At 37.2% G+C, this 22,376-nt stretch overlaps 2 protein-coding genes across 2 annotated transcripts; both read right to left on the bottom strand.

Annotated features, from left to right (window-relative positions):
- Window positions 1-4,121: 4,121 nt before the first annotated feature.
- trarg1a (trafficking regulator of GLUT4 (SLC2A4) 1a) lies at window positions 4,122-14,332 on the bottom strand. The gene is made up of 3 exons (XM_065281085.2): window positions 13,329-14,332; window positions 5,983-6,109; window positions 4,122-5,625 (listed from the first exon to the last, which is right to left on the bottom strand). Exons 1-3 carry the CDS (start codon window positions 13,719-13,721, stop codon window positions 5,615-5,617), a joined length of 531 nt encoding a protein of 176 aa, XP_065137157.1. The 5' UTR covers window positions 13,722-14,332; the 3' UTR covers window positions 4,122-5,614.
- Window positions 14,333-15,571: 1,239 nt separating this feature from the next.
- aipl1 (aryl hydrocarbon receptor interacting protein-like 1) lies at window positions 15,572-22,084 on the bottom strand. Its single transcript, XM_065280143.2, has 6 exons — window positions 21,262-22,084; window positions 20,743-20,922; window positions 18,205-18,393; window positions 17,758-17,934; window positions 17,522-17,663; window positions 15,572-17,047 (listed from the first exon to the last, which is right to left on the bottom strand). Exons 1-6 carry the CDS (start codon window positions 21,355-21,357, stop codon window positions 16,536-16,538), a joined length of 1,296 nt encoding a protein of 431 aa, XP_065136215.1. The 5' UTR covers window positions 21,358-22,084; the 3' UTR covers window positions 15,572-16,535.
- Window positions 22,085-22,376: the final 292 nt, after the last annotated feature.

The raw sequence follows: 22,376 nt of genomic DNA, 5'->3' as shown, positions 1-22,376 counted from the left end.
AATAAACCGGTGCTGTCTACAGCTAAATTGTTTTTCTTTCTTTCCTTTGCTCCCTATTGGCCCATTATCTAAAGGTTACATCAGTCTTCTATCTAGCATTGACCGGGTACCCTGAGCTTAGTAGAAATGTTTAGGTGCCAGCACTGTCCTGATGGCATTTTTTTAAAACCTAGTTAGTGTGTAATGTTGCTGTTAGTGCATAAATAATACCTGCAAAATGACGTTACCTATTTATTTCTGTTCCGGTTCATCTCAGTGCAGCGTGCCATTGGGATCATTCCTAGCCCCCGCCTCCGCCAGCACCACCTACTTAGATTTGCTTTGGGGGTTCTCCCTTTTTCCTTGCAGTTATAAGTGAAACCATTTTGTCCCAGCTTCCAAACTGTGTACCTCTTCAACAGAAAAACTAATGTCTGCTTACTTGTATAAATAACCAGGTTGGAAAGCATGAGCTGTTCACAAAGGATGAGTAGGGTCACATACAGTAATACTTAGTAATGCTGTTTATGCTGTTTTTCAAAAAGTTGGATGATGGGTAGCCAAATAAATCTGAAACTAGAGACTACAAAGATCTTGCTCAGTCACATAACCCAACACAACTGGTTGATTCATCTAGTACAGGGATGGGCAACTTCGGTCCTGGAGGGCCGGTGTCCTGCAGAGTTTAGCTCCAACCATAATTAAACACACCTGAAGCAGCCAATTAAGGTCTTAATAGGCATAACAGAAACTTTTAGGCAAGTGTGCTGAGGCAAGTTGGAGCTAAACTCTGCAGGACACCGGCCCTCCAGGACCGAAGTTGCCCATCCCTGATCTAGTATCTGTATGCTGCAAGGCAAGTTCAGTAGCTACTAAAATGCTACTAATTTCTCAAATCAGTGCATTTATTTGAGAAGCAAATTCTTAACTGATGTTAAGAGGCCTCCAAAAATTATGTGATTTCTTTGAACGGCCCTTAATTGAGAAAACTGCAGTGAAATAGTGTGGTTATATGACATTTGGACACTGAGTGGTTGATAAATGTGTTATTGCTAAAACCAAAGCATGTTGATCCAGAGAAATGTAATTTGTTTAAATCATTAAACGTTGTTGAAGCTAGCCACTTCACTGACGTAGATATGGAAATTCTGAGTGTATGCAAAGCCACACTAGCTGGTTTGGAGCTGAGCTACTAACTAAATAGCAAGGCCCTTTAGGCAGGTGCACCGTTTGTTTAGTTTACAAATACTGTATACCTGGTTTAATTGTAATAAGTCTTTGTTTTTCCACTGTTAATACATGTAATACTGTTAATGAATGACATATCGTGAGCCTCAAATATGATTGTTTCCTCCTCCTTATCTAAACCTTGTGCACGCAAAAGAAAACAGGCCAATCTCAACATAACACAGACTGTGACACCCCAGCATTAAATTACACATTAAAAAATTTAAAATGTTGTTACAATGCTAAAAACAAAGTTTTGACTGCTGCGTTAGCGCTAATGTTAGTTAATACTAAATGCTAGTTAACGTTTAGGTTAAAGTTCTACTATGGACGTTACAGTTACACTGCAAAAAATGACTTGTATTTAAAAATTCTTAAATCAAGATGCATTTTCTTTGTCTAAGAAGTGACCTAATAAAATAAGTCTAGTTTTTAGACAAAATAATATAAAATTTAAAGGACAAGATCGGTAAATTACACTTAAAGCCCTGTTTTCAGATTGTTTATGATGAATTAGAACGGTTTTGACTGAAATTTCGACATATGCAGCTGCCCCGAGAATTTTCGGGTGTTTGTTGTTTCACCTCCCACCTCTACAATGGCTCTATAGGTGCACAGGAACAATCCTTCCTAAAATGCATTAAACTTTAGTTTACAAAGGCGTGAAACTCACCGAGTGGTCAGGGGTGTTCACTGATATGCTCACACAAAAATGGCTGCAAAAGATGCTTTCCAACAGCTGTTTAGCATTCGTTGTTAACTTGTGGACCTATTTTTCCAAACGCCTCACACCCGTACATTCTTCCGTTTAGAGCTTGAATAATAAACACTCCAGCCCAGTTGGTGGCGATAATCCACCTTCGCCAATTGCAAGAATAGAAACAAGGTTCCCGGCGCGGAGTAATATCGTACCTCACAGGACATCTAATTCTAGTCAATGGAGTTGGACAAAACTACAATAAAACCTGTTGGAATGCGTCTTTTGCAGCGATTTTGTGTGAGCATATCAGTGAACACCCCTGACCACTCGGTGAGTTTCACGTCTTTGTAAATGAAAGTTTAATGCATTTTAGGAAGGATTGTTCCTGTGCACCTATAGACCCTTTTACAGCTCACGTGATCAAATAGCCTGCGCGCGCATTTGGGCAACGGAAGTGGTGTTATTCCCCATTGGTTCTAACGTGGTAGCAACTCAGAAAGTTTATTAAAACGGTTTCTCAACATCAAAATGTCCCGTTGTTGCGTTTGGTTGCACTAATATAATATACGTATATATGTATCTGGCAACTTTATTTTTGGCCATCTGCTAACGTCTTTTATCCACTCCACTATAGTACACGGATCTGGTAGCTGTGTTGAAAATGTTGATAAAGTCAATTTTTTAAAAATAACTTACTGTTTGTGTTGCTTCACTGTTGATTCTTAGGATACTTCCGTTGCCTAAATGCGCGCGCATACGCTGCCACGTCATCATTGTGTACAAACAGTAAAAGGGTCTATAAACCCATTCTAGAGGTGGGAGGTGATACAAGAACCATCCGAAAATTCTCGTGCCAGCATCATATGCCCAAATTTCAGTCAAAACCGTTCTATTTCATCATAAAGCCCTGTTTTCAAATTGTTTAAGTGTAAAATACCGAACTTGTCCTTTAAGTGAATTTGGGCATAAAACTAGCAAAAAATCTGCCAATGTTTGTCTAAAAACTAGACTTATTTTCTTAGGTAATTTTGCTCATCAGGAAAATGCATCTTGATTTAAGAATTTTAAAGATATTTGTACTTAAAACAAGACAAAAATATACTATATACTAAGTAAGAGAGTCATTTTTCTAGTGTACGTTTTGCAGGTCCATACTAAAGCACAAACAACATCCAATTCCAATCTCCAAATATCTGTATTTTCGTCTAATACAAACATAAGTTCTGTTAGCACACACACAGAGCTACTGAAATAAGCTGCTCTGTGAAACGGCCAATCAGAGTAGAGCTCAACATTATTATTCAGATTATCTTTTGGACAAATGTGCAAGTGTCATAAATGTTTATTAAACACAGAGCTTATTCCTTGCAATAATCCAAAATGGAGTTTTTTGGCAAGGGAAGTGTCCCGCTAACTTCCGGGTTGGCCTACAAAAATACGTCATCCCTGTGGCACCCTATTGAAGCTGTGTTTAGATTTGTGTAGGTTTTAAACACTGTGTCACTGTGAGAGCTGAGTGCTCGTGTGTTACTGGGCAGAGGGCCATGCTTAGAGATCAGAGACCCAGGGAAGTGCGAAATCAGTCAGTAGATCTTGTGCCATTTCCTTAGTCATACATTATTTACAACAGCAATAGTCAGGGGCATGAAAAATGAAGCGTATATATGCTTTTGGCTTTGAAAGAGAATGCTTTTGTCCTCCATGTTTCTTTGTGCGGTAAGCTTCACTTTTGTACCATTGTTCCTAATGTAATAATTTCCTCTTTGTTTCAACACCACTGTACAAGATCAAGAACTGCAAGCTTAATTGTGGACCATGCATGATAATGTTTATTTTGCACTTGCAAAGGTACACAATAACTATGAAAAACAGAGATATACAAGTGAACTAAGTTTAAAAAAATTGTACATAATAAATCAGTTTTAAACGACACGTAGCAGCATTTTTGCATCTCATTCATATTGGCATAATGATTATCATGAACAACATACAGTCTAAAAAATTGTGGCTTGTTTTAACCCATGGTTGAGTCAAATATGGACATTTCTCTAGGTTAGTTTGGGTTTGTTTATATTTTACCCAACCACAGGTCGAAACAACCCAGCCTTTCTTTCTTTTTTAAACAGTCAAAAAATAGCAATGATAACAAGCATATATTTCCAGATAAAAACAGGATTGTGACCAGTTGAAAATGCTAACTTCAAAGACAACAATCTTAAATGTTTAGGAGCCAGCAGTCTGTTTGTGGGACAAAATGCAAAACACACATAGTCATACAAAATAACAAAGTTGTGAATGATAGTATTGACAGCATGTGAGATTCAGAATATTGATGAAAAATATGTGATAAAGTGCTTTGCAATAAACAATGGGTGTGTAGAAATACTTCATTCAGTATAAAGAAAGCAGATCAACAAGATTCCTGCGGTGTCTGAATGTCCTCAGTCGCTCTGCCTAACCAACTATCCAGATAAGTGCTGTAATGTGTCTGTATCTTATTCAATGTTAATCCTGAACCACTGCTCTAAACATTAGCATGTCAGTGATGTATGAGCGATCGCAGAGATGCAGTAAACACTGTGCGGTGTCTCAAAAACGAAGTCTCACACACGTCATTCTACGTGAAGATAAGAAAGTGTTGTATTGTCCACCCACAGCATGCCTAAATATTTCTATAAATATGTTCATATATAGGCTATCTCATATTTATATGGGTTAAGTAGGAAATTTGATGACTGGCATTCTATCCTGGAAAAACTATAGTTCTGTGATTTGTTTAGCATATTATTCTTGGCACATAGGCTAGAAAGGTGCTGGCCCTTGCATGCCTGTAGATGAATGTCCATGCACCAGCAGTTCTGTTAGGTAGGAAAGGCCCGGCATGCTTAACATTACAGTCCCACCTAGTACACTACACTAGTACAGGACGTGGAGTCTGGTGACCAGGCAGAGCTCTATGTTTACATCGTGTCACTGAGAGAGTATGGTAAAGATTAGCATTCAACACACAATGGACAACAACATACATTCCAATCTTTACTCTCAGTGTATCTAAAAAAAAAGTTGTAAAAAAGGTTGACAGCTGTTGGCTATTCATGTACAAGATTTGGCATGCAAGTGGTCTAATTTTATAATCAAAATCTACAAAATAAATAAATAAAAACTCCAACCTCAAAGATTTTCCATTGACCATTTCTTTACATATCTGTCTAGGCCTTTTTAGCCAACAGTGTTCGTACATTTAACTTCACATATAAATCTTTTTTTTTTATAAAACATACATCAGTAGGTATATTGCAAATATATCTGTGCATAATTTTTAAATGCATGATCATCTAAGATTAATATAGGGTTAAAATACAGTTGGGCACACTCATGTTGCAACCATTCTATCTTCGAAGAAAAGTCTTGTCGTTTCTGGAGCGAGTTCATGTCGAAACTTCACTGCCTCTCATTTACAAAATGCAAGCCATCATTCTTCTTGTACGGGGTTTTTTGTTTTCTTTTTCATTGAGCATGCTAACCTATCGCATGCAGTTTTGCTATTTAATTTGATCTTATCCGCTTGCTACACTCTTGTTTCTTTTTTTCAACATCAGAGGCGTTATTTTAATGAGGGAGACCTTATTTTAATGATTTCATTGGTGAGGTTTTTTGCAGTACTGTAGATTCTTGGCTGTTTCTCATCCTCACTGTGTCCCCACTTTATTATCCAGTTACTGAGGATAGAGCAGGAAAAAACAAATTAGATTAAAATTTGTGCAAGCAGCGCTGCAGGTAACACTGAATAGGAAAATGCATGCAACCTTTGACACTTCAATACACTACTCTGTAAAATACTTTATTCTGATTGGATGATCAACCAAACGGCATAATGCTGACTGAAAACTATATAAGGCTTGTCCCTGGTATCCAATTGCAGATGCTTTTAAAGTCTTTTTTTTATGTCTTTCTCCTATCAATATTTCATGTCCATTTTTAAATGATTTGCTACATAGCAGCGTAATAATCCGAATAATGTGCTGGTCATGACCACAAAAGTAAATCTCACAGAATGAATATAAATATAAAGATACCTGTAACCACCACGTAGATTATGATAACCAGAAGGCCGAGAATGATAGAAACACAGCTGAGCAGGCGAGCCAAGCGTCCCAAGCGCCTCGCCCCATCCATATCACCCTGCTGTAGACTGTTTCTTGACTGTAGCAAAACATAAAAAGAGAATAGTGATGATAAACTACCATTCTTAAAATACCTAATCTCACAAATGACTTCTTATTAGCTCTAGACACTTTCGAATAAGTTGAAAATCCAGATGGAGGAGAAAAGCAAGTGTAGGTCAGAGGTCACGTCGACAATTTTCTAAGTGAATCGGATACAAGATGGGGTGAGCTGATAACCATGTTTTTCTTATTAGTGCAGCCCTATGCCACAGCCACCCATTAGGCTGTCAGTGTACCCTAGGGACGGCCTCTCCAGTAGACTGCATTAAAGTAATCAATATTGAGCAATAGATCCTGCTGGAAAAAGCATCTGACACACAGTGGCTAACCACACTCAAATGCAAATTCCATTCTCCATCACATCAGCTTGGTTTTTTTTGTCTTGTGATGTGACGTAATATCGGCGGTACACCCCTGGAGTCCCATAAGCTGCTTTTTATTAGGGCGGTGCTGTCCAAGGTGCTGAACGTACTTTGGTTGGGTTTCCTCTCGCATTAACATAAGTGGCCTGCAAGTAGACACATTTCCCAAAAGCATTGTTATGTTTGTATTGCGTAAGCCTTTTACCAAAGGGGAGAACACTGCTGGCTCTGGCAATAGACATTGCTTAATTGTAAAATAAGAGTTACATTTAATCTTAAGTGTAGTGGAAACAAGGCCTTTGCATAACTACATTAGAAAAAGCTAAATTAGTACAGAGACACTCAGCTTTAACTGACTATTAAAATGCTAATGGTAAATTGGCATTAGTGAATGCAAAACACACACTGTAAAAAATTATTTTCTACCTTAAATTTTTTTGTTTGTTTAATCAACTCATTTTATCAACTCAACTGATTTCAACAAATTTCAATCTTGTCAATATAAAAAATAGGAAGTTGAAATGACATGTAAATTAGTTGAGTTAATAAAATTTGTTAATAAACAAAAGATTTAAGGCAGAAAATTATTGACATTAATAATTCATAATTTACATAATTACAGTGCACTACAGTTAAACACACTGCAAAAAAGGATTTTCAAGAAAAACAATTCTTAGTATTTTTGTCTTGTTTTCAGTAAAAATATATAAAAATTCTTAAATTAAGATGCTTTTTCTTGATGAGCAAAACGACCCAGGAAAAAATGGTGTAGTTTTTAGACCAAAAATATCAAATTTATGTGATTTTGTGCATAAAACAAGCAAACAAACCTGCCAATACGATAAGCACATTTTTCTTTTTGAATTTTTCTTGAATTTAGTGTTTAAGAAAAATATTCAAGATTTTTGTGCTTACCCCATTGGCAGATTTTTGGCTTGTTTTATGCACAACATCACTTAAATTTGATATTTTTGGTCTAAAAATGACACTTGTTTTTTTCTGGGTCATTTTGCTCATCAAAAAAGCATCTTAATTTAAGAATTTTTAGATATTTTTACTGAAAACAAGACAAAAATACTAAGAAAACTTTTTCTTGAAAATCATTTTTTGCAGTGTAAATACTAAACACAGTAGGAACTCATCTTACATTGTTTTATGGTATAAACACACAAAATGTAGAATGATAGTATTTCACTATATTATATCAAACCCCTAATGTTGCAGATTCGTGACTCCAATAGTGGATAGGATTACTGGACTGTTACACTCACCTTGTTGGAAACTGAAGAGCTTTCCCTGATCTCTCACACACACTAAATTTTCCATTAATCCATAGGGAAGCTCAGTTTACAATGTCAAGCTGCAGTGTTATACCTGTTGATTACAGATCTACACTATACAGGAGATCGGGGCTTGTTGCTAGTGAATATTTCTCTGGGTATTTCTGGTATAGGTTCATCTTAAAGTCTTGGCTACAAAAAGCTATTAAACATTTTCTCCATAATTTCACAGGAAAATAGATTAATTAAGCATTTTATATGCTATACTTTAAAGGAAAACACCACAGTTTTTAATATTTTACTATGTTCTTACCTTAACTTAGACAAATTAATTCATACCTATCTTAATTCAATGCGTGCACTTAATCTGTACAGTGCGTTGTGAATGTGTTAGCATTTAGCCTAGCCACATTCATTCCTTAGGATCCAAACAGGGATGAATTTAGAAGACACCAAACACTTCCATGTTTTCCCTATTTAAATACTGTTACATGAGTAGTTACACGAGTAAGTATGGTGGCACAAAATAAAACGTGACATTTTTTAAATGAATAAAAAATGAGAACTATATTGTATGGAGAAAGAGCACTTGGTTTGCAGCACTTCCACCTCGGGCACAGTAACATTGACAGAAGTTTGAGCAAAAGGGGAGCAGTCAGGAGTGATGATGTTACTACGCCCGAGGTGGAAGTGCTGCAAAGTAAGTGCTAAAGTTTTAAACCATAGTTGAGTAAAATATGTGCAAACCCAACTGTTGGGTTGAAATTGATCTTTGCTAGGTCAAATATGGACATTTTCTGCATTCGGATAAAAGGTACAAAACCTGTCACTGGAGCAAAACCTTTTTCAAAAAGTACACCGTTGTACCTAAAAAGTAAATATTAGTAGCTCAAAGGTGCACATAGGTATATATCTGTACCTAAATGGTACATATTGGGACCTTTTATAGGATAGTGACAGCTTTTGTACCTTTTTTTTTTTTGAGTGTGGGTTAATCTAATCCAACGACCATATTTTTTGTTATTCCATATATATATTATTCCCAACCATGGGTTGAAACCATCCGTTATTTATATAGTAGAGTAGTTTACAGAGCTTATAGCAAAATTAATGATTTTTTGTTTGAAGGAATTCACTTTATTTTTTTAAGAAATGGAAAACCTTGGAAAACCACTGCTAGAAATAATATACACATTCGCCTTTTAAACCATTGACATAAAAGCCTCACACTGACACATCTATGTATAAGGGCCTATATACAAACCAATATATAATTTAAACCTTGCCCCATGACCTGTACCCCTCTTTCTTCGCTACCTTTCCCAACCTTGCTCAGTTCAAATACTGCAGACTGGCTCTGACATCTTAGCTGGGGTATAATATGTGGCTAGAGCAGCAAAATGTTATTGATCCCTAAGTCTTATCACAGCGAAAAGCCGTATCAGCGCATTCAATCAGTGAGTGTCTTTAGAAAGTACTGTGTAGTAAAATGTCACCTCTTGCATCTCAATCTCACGTCTGTATTCAGTTCCCTGATTTGACTTCGCGCAATGACGATGCAGTGTGTCTCTTTAAAGGGATCGGTATGTTTCATCTATTGTGGTGAAGCTGCAGTGCTACATAACAGCATATGGCCACACAAATGGCTTCCGGCTCTTTGTGTTTAAGGTGCATTTTGCTTGACTGCGGTTTTGAGAAGCTGCAGTGGATTTTAATGGCCTGTGTGGGCTTTTCTGAGTAAGGGGGGTGTGGTTATATGACACGGCAAATGGACAACATTGATTCCCCAAGAGGTTTGCCCCCGTAATATTTTTCTTGTGAACTGGAAACTCTCCTGGGCCATTTGTTTGGCTCATTTGACATATTCGATGACCCACCTTTCTCCTTAGTCCTCCACCCCCCATTCGATTTCATAGGAAACCTCCCACCACATCCCCTCTCTCGCTGTCTCCCACTGCAGTCTGGAAGTGAACAAGGGCTCTCCGTGTTCCCTCAAAAGCCTGAAGCATTAATTATAAACAGCCATGCCAGCACAGCAAACTATGTCTGTAACTGTAGTAAGCTGTGCAAAAAATAAGACATCAGATTTACTTTCTGTGAGTTGCTTTGGATAAACGCGTCTGCTAAAGGCATAAATCTACATGCAGTTAGTCCATGGAAAGCACGCTGCTATTGTGCATGTATGAGCAGGTGCACCTGAAACGTGATCTCACTGCTTGTTTGCTCTTATGATGTTATGTTTCATGAAGCCAGGTGAAAACACGATGACAGTGTATTACCGAACACGACTTGCCATTCCCAGCTTCAGAGTTTATTTAAATGTTTTGCGCAGAAAATGGCGACCATCTGTAGTCTCAAATTCCCATTGTAGTGTAATGCAACAGATGCATTTACTGACACGAAAACAAAGATGTCTGTCCGCTGCAGTTCTGCTTACCATATTTCCTCAGCTAAACCTGCCGAGTGTGCAGTTGCTGCTTTATCGGCCCACCCTTGCAATGAGAGATCGCTCGGTCCTATAAAATGTTATGACTCCACCTCCACTTTCCAGCTCCCGAGCCTCCCGGCTCCTTTCTGCCTGCAGGAGCGTCAACTTACAAGAACATTTTATTTGAATCTGTTAGCTGCTGTATTGCCTCATTGATTTCAGAGCTCCTTATGGTATACTGTACCTTCAACACCTTAATAATATTTTGTCAGTTACAATTGCTTTCTAGATCAGTGGTTCTCAACAGGTTTGGTTCATGACCCAGATTTTATAGTGGACATCAATTGGTAACCCAATACAGTGCCTTCAAATCAAATATTGATGGGCGTTACTGTACATAGCACACAGTGGATCCAGGTGATTGGAGAGGATGGGTTGAAAAATAAAAGGATATTTTGTCTGAAACTTAAGAGGGCAGACAGTTTTTGTGCAAAATATGACCAGAAATGTGCATTAAGATAAATAGGGGCCTTTTTCTTTTGGACTTGAATGTAGCCAAGGTCATTGGTTTTGTTGAGATAAAAAAATCTCATGCAGCCTGTCTGTGTTACTTGGCACCTGCCCAACTTGGCAGCTCTATCAAGTTGTATCAGACAACAAGAAGTACAGTATGGGTATAGCTTTATTATTTTTCCTTTACCATTGTTTTTTCCTCTATTTTTGGCTCTACACGCTTTAAAATAAAGGATCTAAAAAGGTTCATCACACCAGTGCCATAGAAGAACCATTTGTAGTTTCACAAAGAACCTTTTAGTCAAAGCCTTTTTAAAATATGCGTTTTTTTTCTTACCTTTTCGTACACTGTCAAAGAAATGGTCAACATATGTATGCTATGGAAAGGCTATTCCCTTTTTAATAGTACCCCTTTGCACCTAAACAGTTAATATATTAGTACCACAGAGGTACATAATGATACCAAGTAGTGCATATAAGTATTTCAAAAATATATATTAGTATCTTAAAGGTACATATTGGTACCAAATGTATACAAGTCTGTACTTAATGATACATAGTAAATTTTTAAAGGGTACTGCCCCAGAACAGTTGAGTTACCATTTTAGTTCCAACAGTGTAGCCATTAAAAAGGTTATGGATATTAAAGGTTCTTTATCAAAACCATACAGCTTAAAAACATTTTAGGAATAGGAACCCATATTTTTAAGAATTTACCAACTGAGACCATTGATCTGTAGTTTGGTCTCGGTTAGGAGGAACTGCTCAGTTGTCTTTGTCTGTAGGCTTTTAAATCTGAACAAATCCTAAAGGGAGTTGTCCTACTAAATAATTTTTTTATGTAAAATTCTAAACAAAAGTCAATGGAAGTTATGTTCCATTGTGTCTACACTCTTAATAAAGGTACCAAAGTTGTCCCTGGGAGGATGGTACCTTTCAAAAAGGTCCTAAAATGAACCATTTTAAGGTACCAGTTTACACATGTTTGTACTTTTTCAAAAGGTACCGCCCCAGTGACAACTTTTGTACCTTTTTGTATACCTTTTTTTTTTAAAGACTATGCTCTTGTATCTCTTCTGCATGCTATTAAATTGCAAGTTCTTTATTTATGTTTGGTTTAAGTGGATTTCTAATATAAATCCTCATAAAAAATTTTTTTTGCATATAAATATTTAAAAAAAAAGTCTACATAAAAAAAATATATAAACAAATGTATTCTAAAATAGAAATGAAAATGTTAATAAATGCAACAAAAAAACAATGATAAATAATAAGTAACAAATAATAAAACAAAATATAAAAATAATTATTTAATTAATTTAATAATTAAATCTATAAAATTTATTATAGAAACATTTTTTTTTATAAAAGTCGTAATTGTAATGGACATTCCTCTGGTAGTACACAATACTTTAGTATTTTTTTACTATAGACTATAGTTAATAAAATGGTTAAAATCATGGCCAGAGCCATTCTTATATCCAAGTAAAAAAGGGATCAGTCTTGCCATTTATTGAATTGTAATCCATTCTGCTGGCATGGACGAATGGAAGCAAGAATGATTTGAATTTGGACTAATGAGGCAGACAGGTACCATTTGCATGAGTGTGGTAAACAGCACAGGTGTTTGAAGCAGAATATTGGTACAGTGTACCCAAAGATTTCAGTGAAAAGCTGCATCCTTATCCACTCTGCTAATGGAAATGTGCTCCTAGTGTTTCAGTGTATTTCTCAAATAGCTTCTGTCCCACTGAAACACTTAGAAAGTTGTCTAAGCGCTGAGCAGACAATGGTTTAGATTTCACTTAGGGCTGAATCTGACAATGCCCTTATTAAATTTGCCAAAATTATGTGTTCGAAAGCCGGTCTCCTGTGACTATGCTGGAAGTCATAATATTTTCATCTTGCTGAGGTTATGTCTTCATATGCAGAACCTCTTCTCATACTGAGAGCTGATTCTTTCAGACAGAAGATAAGGAAAGCAATGCATAACAGCCAGATTATTTATTTATTTTATATTTAGTAATCTTATGTGGGGCAATGAGTGCAAACACAATTCAGTTCTCTGAATGGTACCACGCCCTGCATGTGTATACACCCTCACAATGCACTAGGTACAGCACATTGTGAATGAGTGAGGTACGACTTATAATAAAATGTATGATTATCTGTTTCATAAACGTCTACTAATTATTTTAGGGCACATAACAATCTTAGTATAGGGAAACAAATGAGCAGATGTAAATATTCATTATAAATTCAAAGCAACCTCTCCTAAATATGAGTTAACCTCGCCACCTTTGTGCTTATATAACAGCTTGCAGAGTTTTCACTGTAAGTGAAGGAGCTTCATTACTGTGGTGACAGTTTGCACCAATCTTTAGCCCGTTTACAACGAGCATATGCAGGGCTGTAAATCACACCTGTCAGCGGGATATTGGAGCTCGCCTGCGGCTCTGCGCGCATGCAAATATATTTGCAAGAAGTGAAAAACAAGGGTGCACAATTTAAGCACAAACGTGTGTCAATATGTGTGCTGCAGGAGAATTTTAAGGAATGACACCAGACCTTATTTGTTTTTAAAAAGTGTCAAATTAATCTCTGATCACTCACCATGATTGAATAGACCAAAGCAACGATGCTTATCGGCCAGACGGGACAAAAGCAGGATAAAATGACCAATATGAGGTAGTCTTTTGGTCTCTGCTGCTCTTGGACGGTGTTGCCGGTGGATGATGTGCGGCTCAGGCTGACTCTGGACGGCGAGAGGGGAGCCGATCCGAGCTGCCCCGTCGATCCGGATCTGAGCGGCAAACTGTGGCCGTTTTGATCCGCATCGAGATCCTTTTCACCGCCGACGCTGACCGTGAACGAGCTGGAGGTCTTGACCCCGGTCATCTCGGTGGTCGTGAGAAGTTTCTCGGTCTCCTGAGACTCGGTCAATTGTGTCCCGCCGCGCTCCCCCAGGTTGGTTTTGGCAAACTCCGTATCTGTGTTTATTGCCATATTCTCCAAATCCAAAGTGAATGTGTATAAAAAAAATCCCGCGGGTGAATGAAATAGCGTTAAGTATTCACAAATCGATCAGACGGCCATCATTTAGGCTACTGCTGGACGAGCAGCTCGATTTCTCCAACTTCAAATAAAGCTTATGCTATGTGTTATGTCATTCATAAGGTTGGTATGCTTTTTAACGACGAATAGGTAAAAAGTCCGGGATATTTTCCGACGTGTGACTCAACTAAAAAAGTCAAAGACGCGCTGAGAAATTAACGAATAAAGTATCCTCCCATTTCCATACGGTCATCCTCTTTCCTTTGATGGTGTTTAATGAATTTGGCTCAGTTCCGCGTGTCTTTTTTTCAGTCCGGACGAGAATGCTCCCGATCTCCTCGTGAGCGTGCACTCGTGTGCTAAACCACAGACACACACACAGTCATCTAGAGTTCAGCATCTCCACCACACAATAACAGCATTGCCCGAAACCTCTTAGAGCGAGAAAACCACCAGTCACGTGCAAACAATGAAACACCCAGGTAGGCTTTGCGTTATGTTGATGTAGGTACAGTGTGATGTTTCTCTCTCACCTGACTCTGCATCAGTGCACGGCTCCTGCAGGACTCCTCATGCAATACTGACACTGGTCATCCCCAGGGGATGCTGCAATACCGTCATGTTTCTCTGCCATCATACTTACTCACATATTTAGATGTGTTGGTACTGTTTTTTCTGTACACTATAAGAAATAAAGGTAGCCTACTTAAATATGTTATTTGCATCGATGTCAAACTTAAGTACATTCTAAAACTTTTTGTTGTTCTTTAACTTTTCAAATGAAATTTACTTAATTACATTAATATTTAATTACATTAAAAATCTGGTATTTTAATTAAGTGAGGTAAATCTGTAAAAAAAAATATTAAATTAAAAAGAACAACATTGGGTCTCATTCACTAAGCATGCATATGCACAAAATTGTTCCTAAAATGTACCGACGCTTTAACCAACAAATCATGATTCAACAAAAACGTTCATACTAAAATGTATTTTAAATGTATGCAAAAACGTAAGAACAACTAAGACCACCACATGTACTCAATAATCATGAAAAATATATAAAATATATATTACACAGATATATATTAGCTATAGGGTTCTTTTTTCTTGTTCGTGATTATTGCGCACGTGTGGTCTAAGTTGTTCTTACGTTTTTGCAAACATTTAGATAAAAAATACTCCACCTCCTTTATTTTTAAGTGTAGCTCACTGGTAAAGAATGTATTTCTGGTTAATATCTATTACCTAAATGTTGTGTTAGATAGACTAGTTTTGTTGTGCTTCTTTTACAGTTTACTTGCATTGTAGGGAAAAGAGACGCCATTTTTGTGTTCAGCAGAAAAGCAGTGTTTTGCAGCAAAGTTAAATGTTTTAAATGAAATCATTTATTCATGTGTTTATTTTTTAATTTGAACATCCATGTACACACTGTCAGAAAAAAAGGTACAAAGTTGTTCCTCTTTCTGTCGCTGGGGTGGAACCCTAAAAGGTACATTTTGTACCTTTATGGGTATAAGACACATTAAAATGTTGTACCTTATGGGGTACAATATTATACCCTAAGGACCAATTGTGTACCTTAAGGAACAATTTTGTACAAGTTCAATTTTAGGGGTACAAAACAGTTAACTTTGAAGGTACACAAGCGATCCTTAAGGAACAGTAATGTACCCCTAAAGGTACCACATTGTATTATGTTTATATACCTGTAAAGGTGCAAAACGATACCTTGGGGTACCACCCCAGCGACAAAAAGGTACAGTTTTGTACCTTTTTTTCTGACAGTGCAGATGTATGAGGTTAAAAGACAAAACAGCATGCATGCAGTATTCTCTGCTGAACTTGAACATGTAAACAAATCTGGCATATGCTGTGATATTATCTTGCTTACTGTACAGTATATACAGTACAAAAGTAATCTCTTTATAAGCAAATTTGCACATTTACTGGATGTAAACAAGATGATGATGCTTGTTGTTTGAATTGTCCATGTAGTAGTTTTCTTTTAAATGACAGATACTATACAAGAAGCATGTGAAGCATAGAAAAGATGTTGACAGTATCACAAGGGAATCCCCTTGAAGTAATATCATGTGATGTAATGGCATTGATCCAGTCTGCGGCTCTCTTGCGTTTCTCAACAGATCTCTTTGCAAGCTGTTTCAAAAGCCCTACAGCATTACTCATTCTGTCCTGAAGACACACATTCCAAATATTGTGTGTGCGCGCGCGTGTGTGTGTGTGTGTGTGTGTGTGTGTGTGTGTGTGTGTGTGTGTGTGTGTGTCTATTATGAATTCTTAAAAGTGCAAATGCAGATAATTTTATATACAACAGTATTTTTGCCTAGTAATATGCTGTGTCAACTATCAGTAAACCATTGGTCGAATTTCTTAAAAATGCGAAAGTGGCCCAAATCGGACTTTTTTGCCCAAATGTGATCCATATCTGATTTTCTTATGACAGTCAGAACAGCACAAATTATGGGATACATATCTGATGTATTGCAATGCAGCATTTCATCAAACTTATGCATACCTGAGACTTACATTACATCTTGTAAAAAGGCCAAAATAGAAAAATATTGTTGATTTGATATCATTTTTTACAGTGCAGGATTTATTTTTGTTAGTATCCTAAAGCATCATTGTCGCACCTCTCTTAAGATTGTTCAAATGGTGTTGTCTGATTTGGAGTCATTTGTATTGAAGATATTGGTCCCAGGGATGCTAGTTTTGCTCTTGAGATGTTTGTTCAGAAGGTCACTACTCCAGAATCATGTGACTCAGGTTTGTTTCTTCTAGAATAGCTTGTTCTATAGTGGTTGGTTCTGGAGTCACATCTTCTGCTGGTTGTGCTGTCATTTGCTCCACAATCATTTCTGATGGTTTTGTTTGAGATAAACTTGCTTGTTCTAGATTTGTTTGTTCTTCAGACGTTTCTTCCAGAGATGCCCTGTCTGGATCCTTTTGTTCTTGAGTTGTTCCAGCAGAAGTTCCTTCTTCTGGAGATGACCGCTCAGGAAACTCTCGCTCTGCAGTCTCTATCTCTGGAGTGTCTTCCACCCCTGATATTTTTGTGAACATTCCCTTGTATCTCAGTCTGTCCTCCTCGTTTTTTAACTCCATACGCATTTTGAGCACTGCTAGCTCCTTCTTAATAGACTTTTTCATTCGTGGATCCAGATCCAGCACTCTCATGAAATCCGCTCTGGCCTCTGCTTCATTCCACACTTCCATGTGCGCTTTGCCACGGAGATAAAAGGCTTTCATCGTGCCTACAAATAAAAAACAGAGAAGGCTTTTAGCTCATGTACACACCTTTAAAATTAATGATCTCATTTTTGGTCGCATGCAGCATATAGTTATTTAAGACACAATCTTCTTATTATGTCATTGTTTATTGTAGTTTTGGTGGATCCAATATTTTTCGTAACTCAAAATCAAACAAAAACGCATAAATAGGCTAAAACTTCAAACTTATAATGAAGAGCATAAGATTCCTAGTTGAAAATCTATTCAGTAAAATTAAAAATGTTATGTAGTATGTTAACAGTATATGACAATGTTTTAAAAAAAGTAATATCTTTTAAAATCAACAATTTTAATTTGATACATATACTGGAGGTCCATGTGCCTCCTCTCTATACATTAAGGGGTCTTTGGCCTGAAAAAAAGGGAAGACCTCTGGTGTAGTTTTTTTATGTAAATGAATGTAAATAAAGCCTCTGTTACTCATGTACTGTACCCACCAGGGTGTTGGTTGATGATATCAGACGTGTGTTCAATGACCTCGTAATACTCCTCCATGCGAAAAAGACACTGACAGTAATTTAAAGTGAGAGTATTGGCCATTTTCTCCAATTTTAGCCAGGGAGCTTCCCATGCCTTCTCCTGAAGAAACAATTTTGATGTTATTGATTCATTCATAAATATTTTAGATGATAATAATGTTTTAGGTTAGTTGTAGTTAAGGTCTGCATCTCACCTTTGACTGCACATTCTTGATACAAACAATGGCTTCCTTATATTTCATAGTGGCGTCTTCAAAGCGGCCTTGTTTGAATAGTTTGTTTCCTTGACCGTGGAGCACAGGTACTGCTTTAAGTCGCTCTTCATCATTTAGAGCCCATGACTCTCTGTCATATTCATTGGGCCGCTGTACCTAAACAGGTGAATATTTAATTTTGAATTATTGTATGTACAGGAGTCAGGACAATATCTGCAAAAATGTTCCTCTGTGCTTTTCATTTTGAAAAATAACCATCTAGCGCAACCTAGTGGTACATTTTGTATACTGTTGGAGCATTGTAGCCCTGCAAATTAAAGTACCATAAGCTGTCTGTTGCAAAGAAATGATCTTCATGCAATCAGTAACTTATTTCCAAACTGTTTAAGTCTCAAGATATCTGTAGTACAAGATAATAATTCAGACCTTTAGAAGTTCCATTACAAAGTAAAGAGGCTGTGGTTCTTTCTGAAGTTCATCCAGATCGTCATAGCCCAGACTGTGATACGCAAACATATTTGCCATTCCACAGGTATGAATATGCCAGTCCACCGGATCCTTTCCCTCTGCAATGCGCCTCAGGCTCTTTGCCACGATTGGATACAACCCTGTGTGCTGGTCGAAGAGGAAAAACAGTAAACACTGAAAAAAGTACTGACTTCTTAGTTATACACAACATCATTTTCTCTGGCAGAAAGTAGTTATGCATGTATTGGATTAAGTACAAAGATTTCCAAGAGTTGGCACAGTATGTACTGTAATGCGTCCATAAATGTGTTTGTAGTAACAAGCTTGGCATTCCTATAATTCTCCAGACTGTTATCCACAGTAATCTACTTCAGATGGTGGGCTTGGATGGCAGTAGTAAATGATGATTATGCAATCTTAAACATCCTTGGATTAATCCTAGGATTTACAGTGAAGACAGCTTTCACTCACTGTGATATTTGAACGCTTCCAGTTTGTAGCTAACCGTAAAGGTCACTGACTTCAATGTCAGCCATCGGGTCTCCACTGGAAGTATTTACCCTGTGCAATGGTTATCTGTTGACTTTAGCTGTGACGTGAGTTTTGTTGTGTCATGGGGTCTGGATATGAAAATGCCTGATGTGCTTGTGTTTGTGACTCACTATGTAAAAGTCAGGTGGTAAAATAATTGATTTCAGATTAATATGCAAACAGCTACAAGTCATTTGTATAGGTTCATTTATGTGAAATTGTAAACAATGACACTATCAAAACATTTGCTTGTTTGAGCATCCTGAAAGGATTAGTCCATTGTCTTTGAAATAAAATCCAGATAATTTACTCACCCTCATGTCATCCAAAATGTTGATGTCTTTCTTTGTTCAGTCGAGAAGAAATTATGTTTTTTTAAGGAAAACATTACAGGATTTGTCTCATTTTAATGGACTTTAATGGACCCCAACACTTAACAGTTTTAATGCAGTTTATTATTGCAGTTTCAAAGGACTCTAAACAATCCCAAATGAAGCATAAGGGTCTTATCTAGCGAAACGATTGTCATTTTTGGCAAGAAAAAAAAATGCACTTTTAAACCACAACTTCTCGTCTTCCTCAGGTCCTGTGACGCGCCAGCGTGACCTCACGCAATACGTCATCACGTCAAGAGGTCACGGATGACAAATGCAAAACTACGCCCCAGTGTTTACAAGTGTGGAAGAGGACCGTTCCGACGTTGTTGTATTTTGAATGATACTAATTCATGTCTTTGTGTCAGTTTAATGTTCAAAATGGTCCGCAAATGTGCGTTTCATATAACACGTGATCCTTTGACGCAGGGGCGTCAGTTTGTGTTGAAAAGTGGTGGGGACAAAAGATCAGATGAAAAAACATTACAGCAGGACGGGAAAAATATTGAATAACGGCGCATCAAAAATGGGCATAGTGTAGGCTGGTCAACAACACAAAAATATTTGTAAGAGATATACATGTAAGAGAAAACACACTATAAGCACACAACGCAACATATGTGACCCTGGACCACAAAACCAGTCGTACACTGCAAAAATTATTTTCAAGAAAAAATGTTGAAAATACCCCATTGGAAGATATTTTTGCTTGTTTTAATCACAAATTCACTTAAATTGTATAGTTTTGTCTAAAAATTTGACTTATTTTCTTACGTCATTTTGCTCATCAAGAAAAAGCATCTTGATTTTAGAATTTTTTGATATTTCTACTGAAAACAAGACAAAAATACTAAGCAAGAAAGTCATTTTTGCAGTGTAAGTCGCACAGGTATTGTATGATTTTTCAGAACATTTTAACCAAATGCTTTCAAAAAGTGGTGGGGACAAAATCAGCCATTTCAAAAAGTGGTGGGGACATGTCCCCAGCGTCCCCAGTGTAAATGACACCTATGCTTTGACGTCATTACGCAATTACGTGAGGTCGCGCTGGCTCGTCACACAGCCGAAGAAGAGAAGATGTGGTTTAAAAGTGCATATTTTTATTTTTATTGCCAAAAATGACAATCGTTTCGCTAGATAAGACCATTATACATTGTTTGGGATCATTTAGAGTCCTTTGAAACTGCGTTGAAACTGTAATTTTAAACTGCATTAAAACTGTTAAGTGTTGGGGTCCGTTAAAGTCCATTAAAATGAGAAAATCCTGGAATGTTTTCTTAAAAAAAAACATAATTTCTTCTCGACTGAACAAAGAAAGACATTAACAGTTTGGATGACATGGTGATGAGTAAATTATCTGGATTTTTTTTAAGAAAATGGACTTATCCTTGAACAAGTTATCGCACCACATTGGATCAATGACAGGAGAGAGGTGTTTGAAAAATCCTTTAGTTTGTATAGCTCATTTTTTACAATACACAATGTTTCAAAGCAGCTTTACAGAAAATTTAATACTCTTTAGTTTTAAAGGGACACTCCACTTTTTTTGAAAATAGGCTCATTTTTCAGCCTAACGGATTGCAATACTTACAATGACATCACACCAGAACTCAGCCACCTCCCCTATGCGCATGGACGTCAGCAGAGTTTCCCAGACATCCAGTTTAAACATGTTCCCAATTACCATTTCCATGGGTGTACCTGCCTTCTTACTGTCATCTATTACGGTGCGCTCATCATTACAGAGCTGGGTACAGAAGTGAAAAGTCACCTGTGAGGAACACAAAATATAATATATTATAATATATCATATTGTTTTTATTAAAGTACTTTTAAGTGCAGAAAGCAGATAATGATCAAACTGTGCATGAATATCATATTTCATATATGTCTTAAAACCCATTTATGTCTTTTTTGCACAACATGCTTTATGTGCACAACTAAAGCCAGACATTTCCTACTGTCGTGATAAACTTCAGTGTTTACTCTAAAATAGACCATATGGCCCTATGAGAATGACAATGTGTATAATGAAGATTTAAACAGAGAGAACAGTTGCTAAAAGTTTTTTAGATGGCAGACACAGTGGACCCCTGTATCATATCAGTACCTTAGTTCCTGTGACAAATCTGGGCATCTCACCGGATCCTCCATGCAAGATGGTCTTCCTGATCCCTTCAAGCCCTAGCTTTATGCTATCTTCCATGTTTTCAAGTATATAGTTGGAGATCTGTATATACTGGAAGGTATGTTAATGTGTTTGTTGGCACAGCAGGTGGTTGAAAAGCTAAGACTGACTGGCTCTTTTGGATTAAGAAGCCTGGAATAACAAGATTAGGCTCATCCACAGAAAGGCTTTCCTCAGCATTTTTACACCACAACCAACCTGAAGAGTCTAGATGCTTCTAGGGAGCATTGATGAATGAGCCATCAATATGTATGTTCATCTCAGATAAACCATCACGGTGGTCTGCAGGCATCTCCCAGAATGGGATGTAGAGTTTGGACTCAGTGACCCTATTGCAAACATGTGGCAGACAGATGGATCTCTAGGGGTGTGTTGAAGCATTTGTTGCCTGAGCTCCAGCAGAGAAAAAAGCTTGGAACGACCCCTTCGCTTTATAGTTTTGTAAGATTGCCCTGGATTACAGAAGAGAGCCATTCGATTACATGCAATTATAGTTTTTACAAGCCATGTGAGAACATTGTGAACATATCAGAACCCCAATATTAAAGATTTTGTATCCTTCTGAAAAAGAATGGCCACGGTTGTCTCGCTGTAATATCCTGCATTTCCTGTGACAATAACACAACATACTTTACTTTGCATTCCTTATATCATGTGGTCAATACTGTTGCACAACTTTGTAAAAGTTGCAGCTAACCTAGTCTATTCAAGACTGAGTATTGCCCTCTACTGGACATAACCAGGGATTTATTTGGTTCAGCTGAACTGTTTTCAGGGACAAAATGGCAATGTTCCAGATTAAGTCTTTATTAAAATGTAGAAAGTTTAAGTAGCCTATAGGCTGTAATTATGCAATGAACATCTTGAGTTATGATCCTATTAATAAAGGCAAACTGTAGCTTACATTTATATTTATGCATTTGGCATATGCTGTGATCCAACGCAATTTAGAGGGCATTTAAGGTACAATATATGATGTTTCTTCTGCAATTGAACCCACAATCTTTGTGCTCCCAATTAAATAATGGTCAAAAAAT

The sequence above is a fragment of the Paramisgurnus dabryanus genome, chromosome 8 (assembly GCF_030506205.2).
Source record: "Paramisgurnus dabryanus chromosome 8, PD_genome_1.1, whole genome shotgun sequence".
NCBI classification, from domain to species: Eukaryota; Metazoa; Chordata; class Actinopteri; order Cypriniformes; family Cobitidae; genus Paramisgurnus; species Paramisgurnus dabryanus.
Note: the sequence above shows the minus strand (reverse complement) of the source record. Positions and strands in the feature narration are given on the sequence as shown.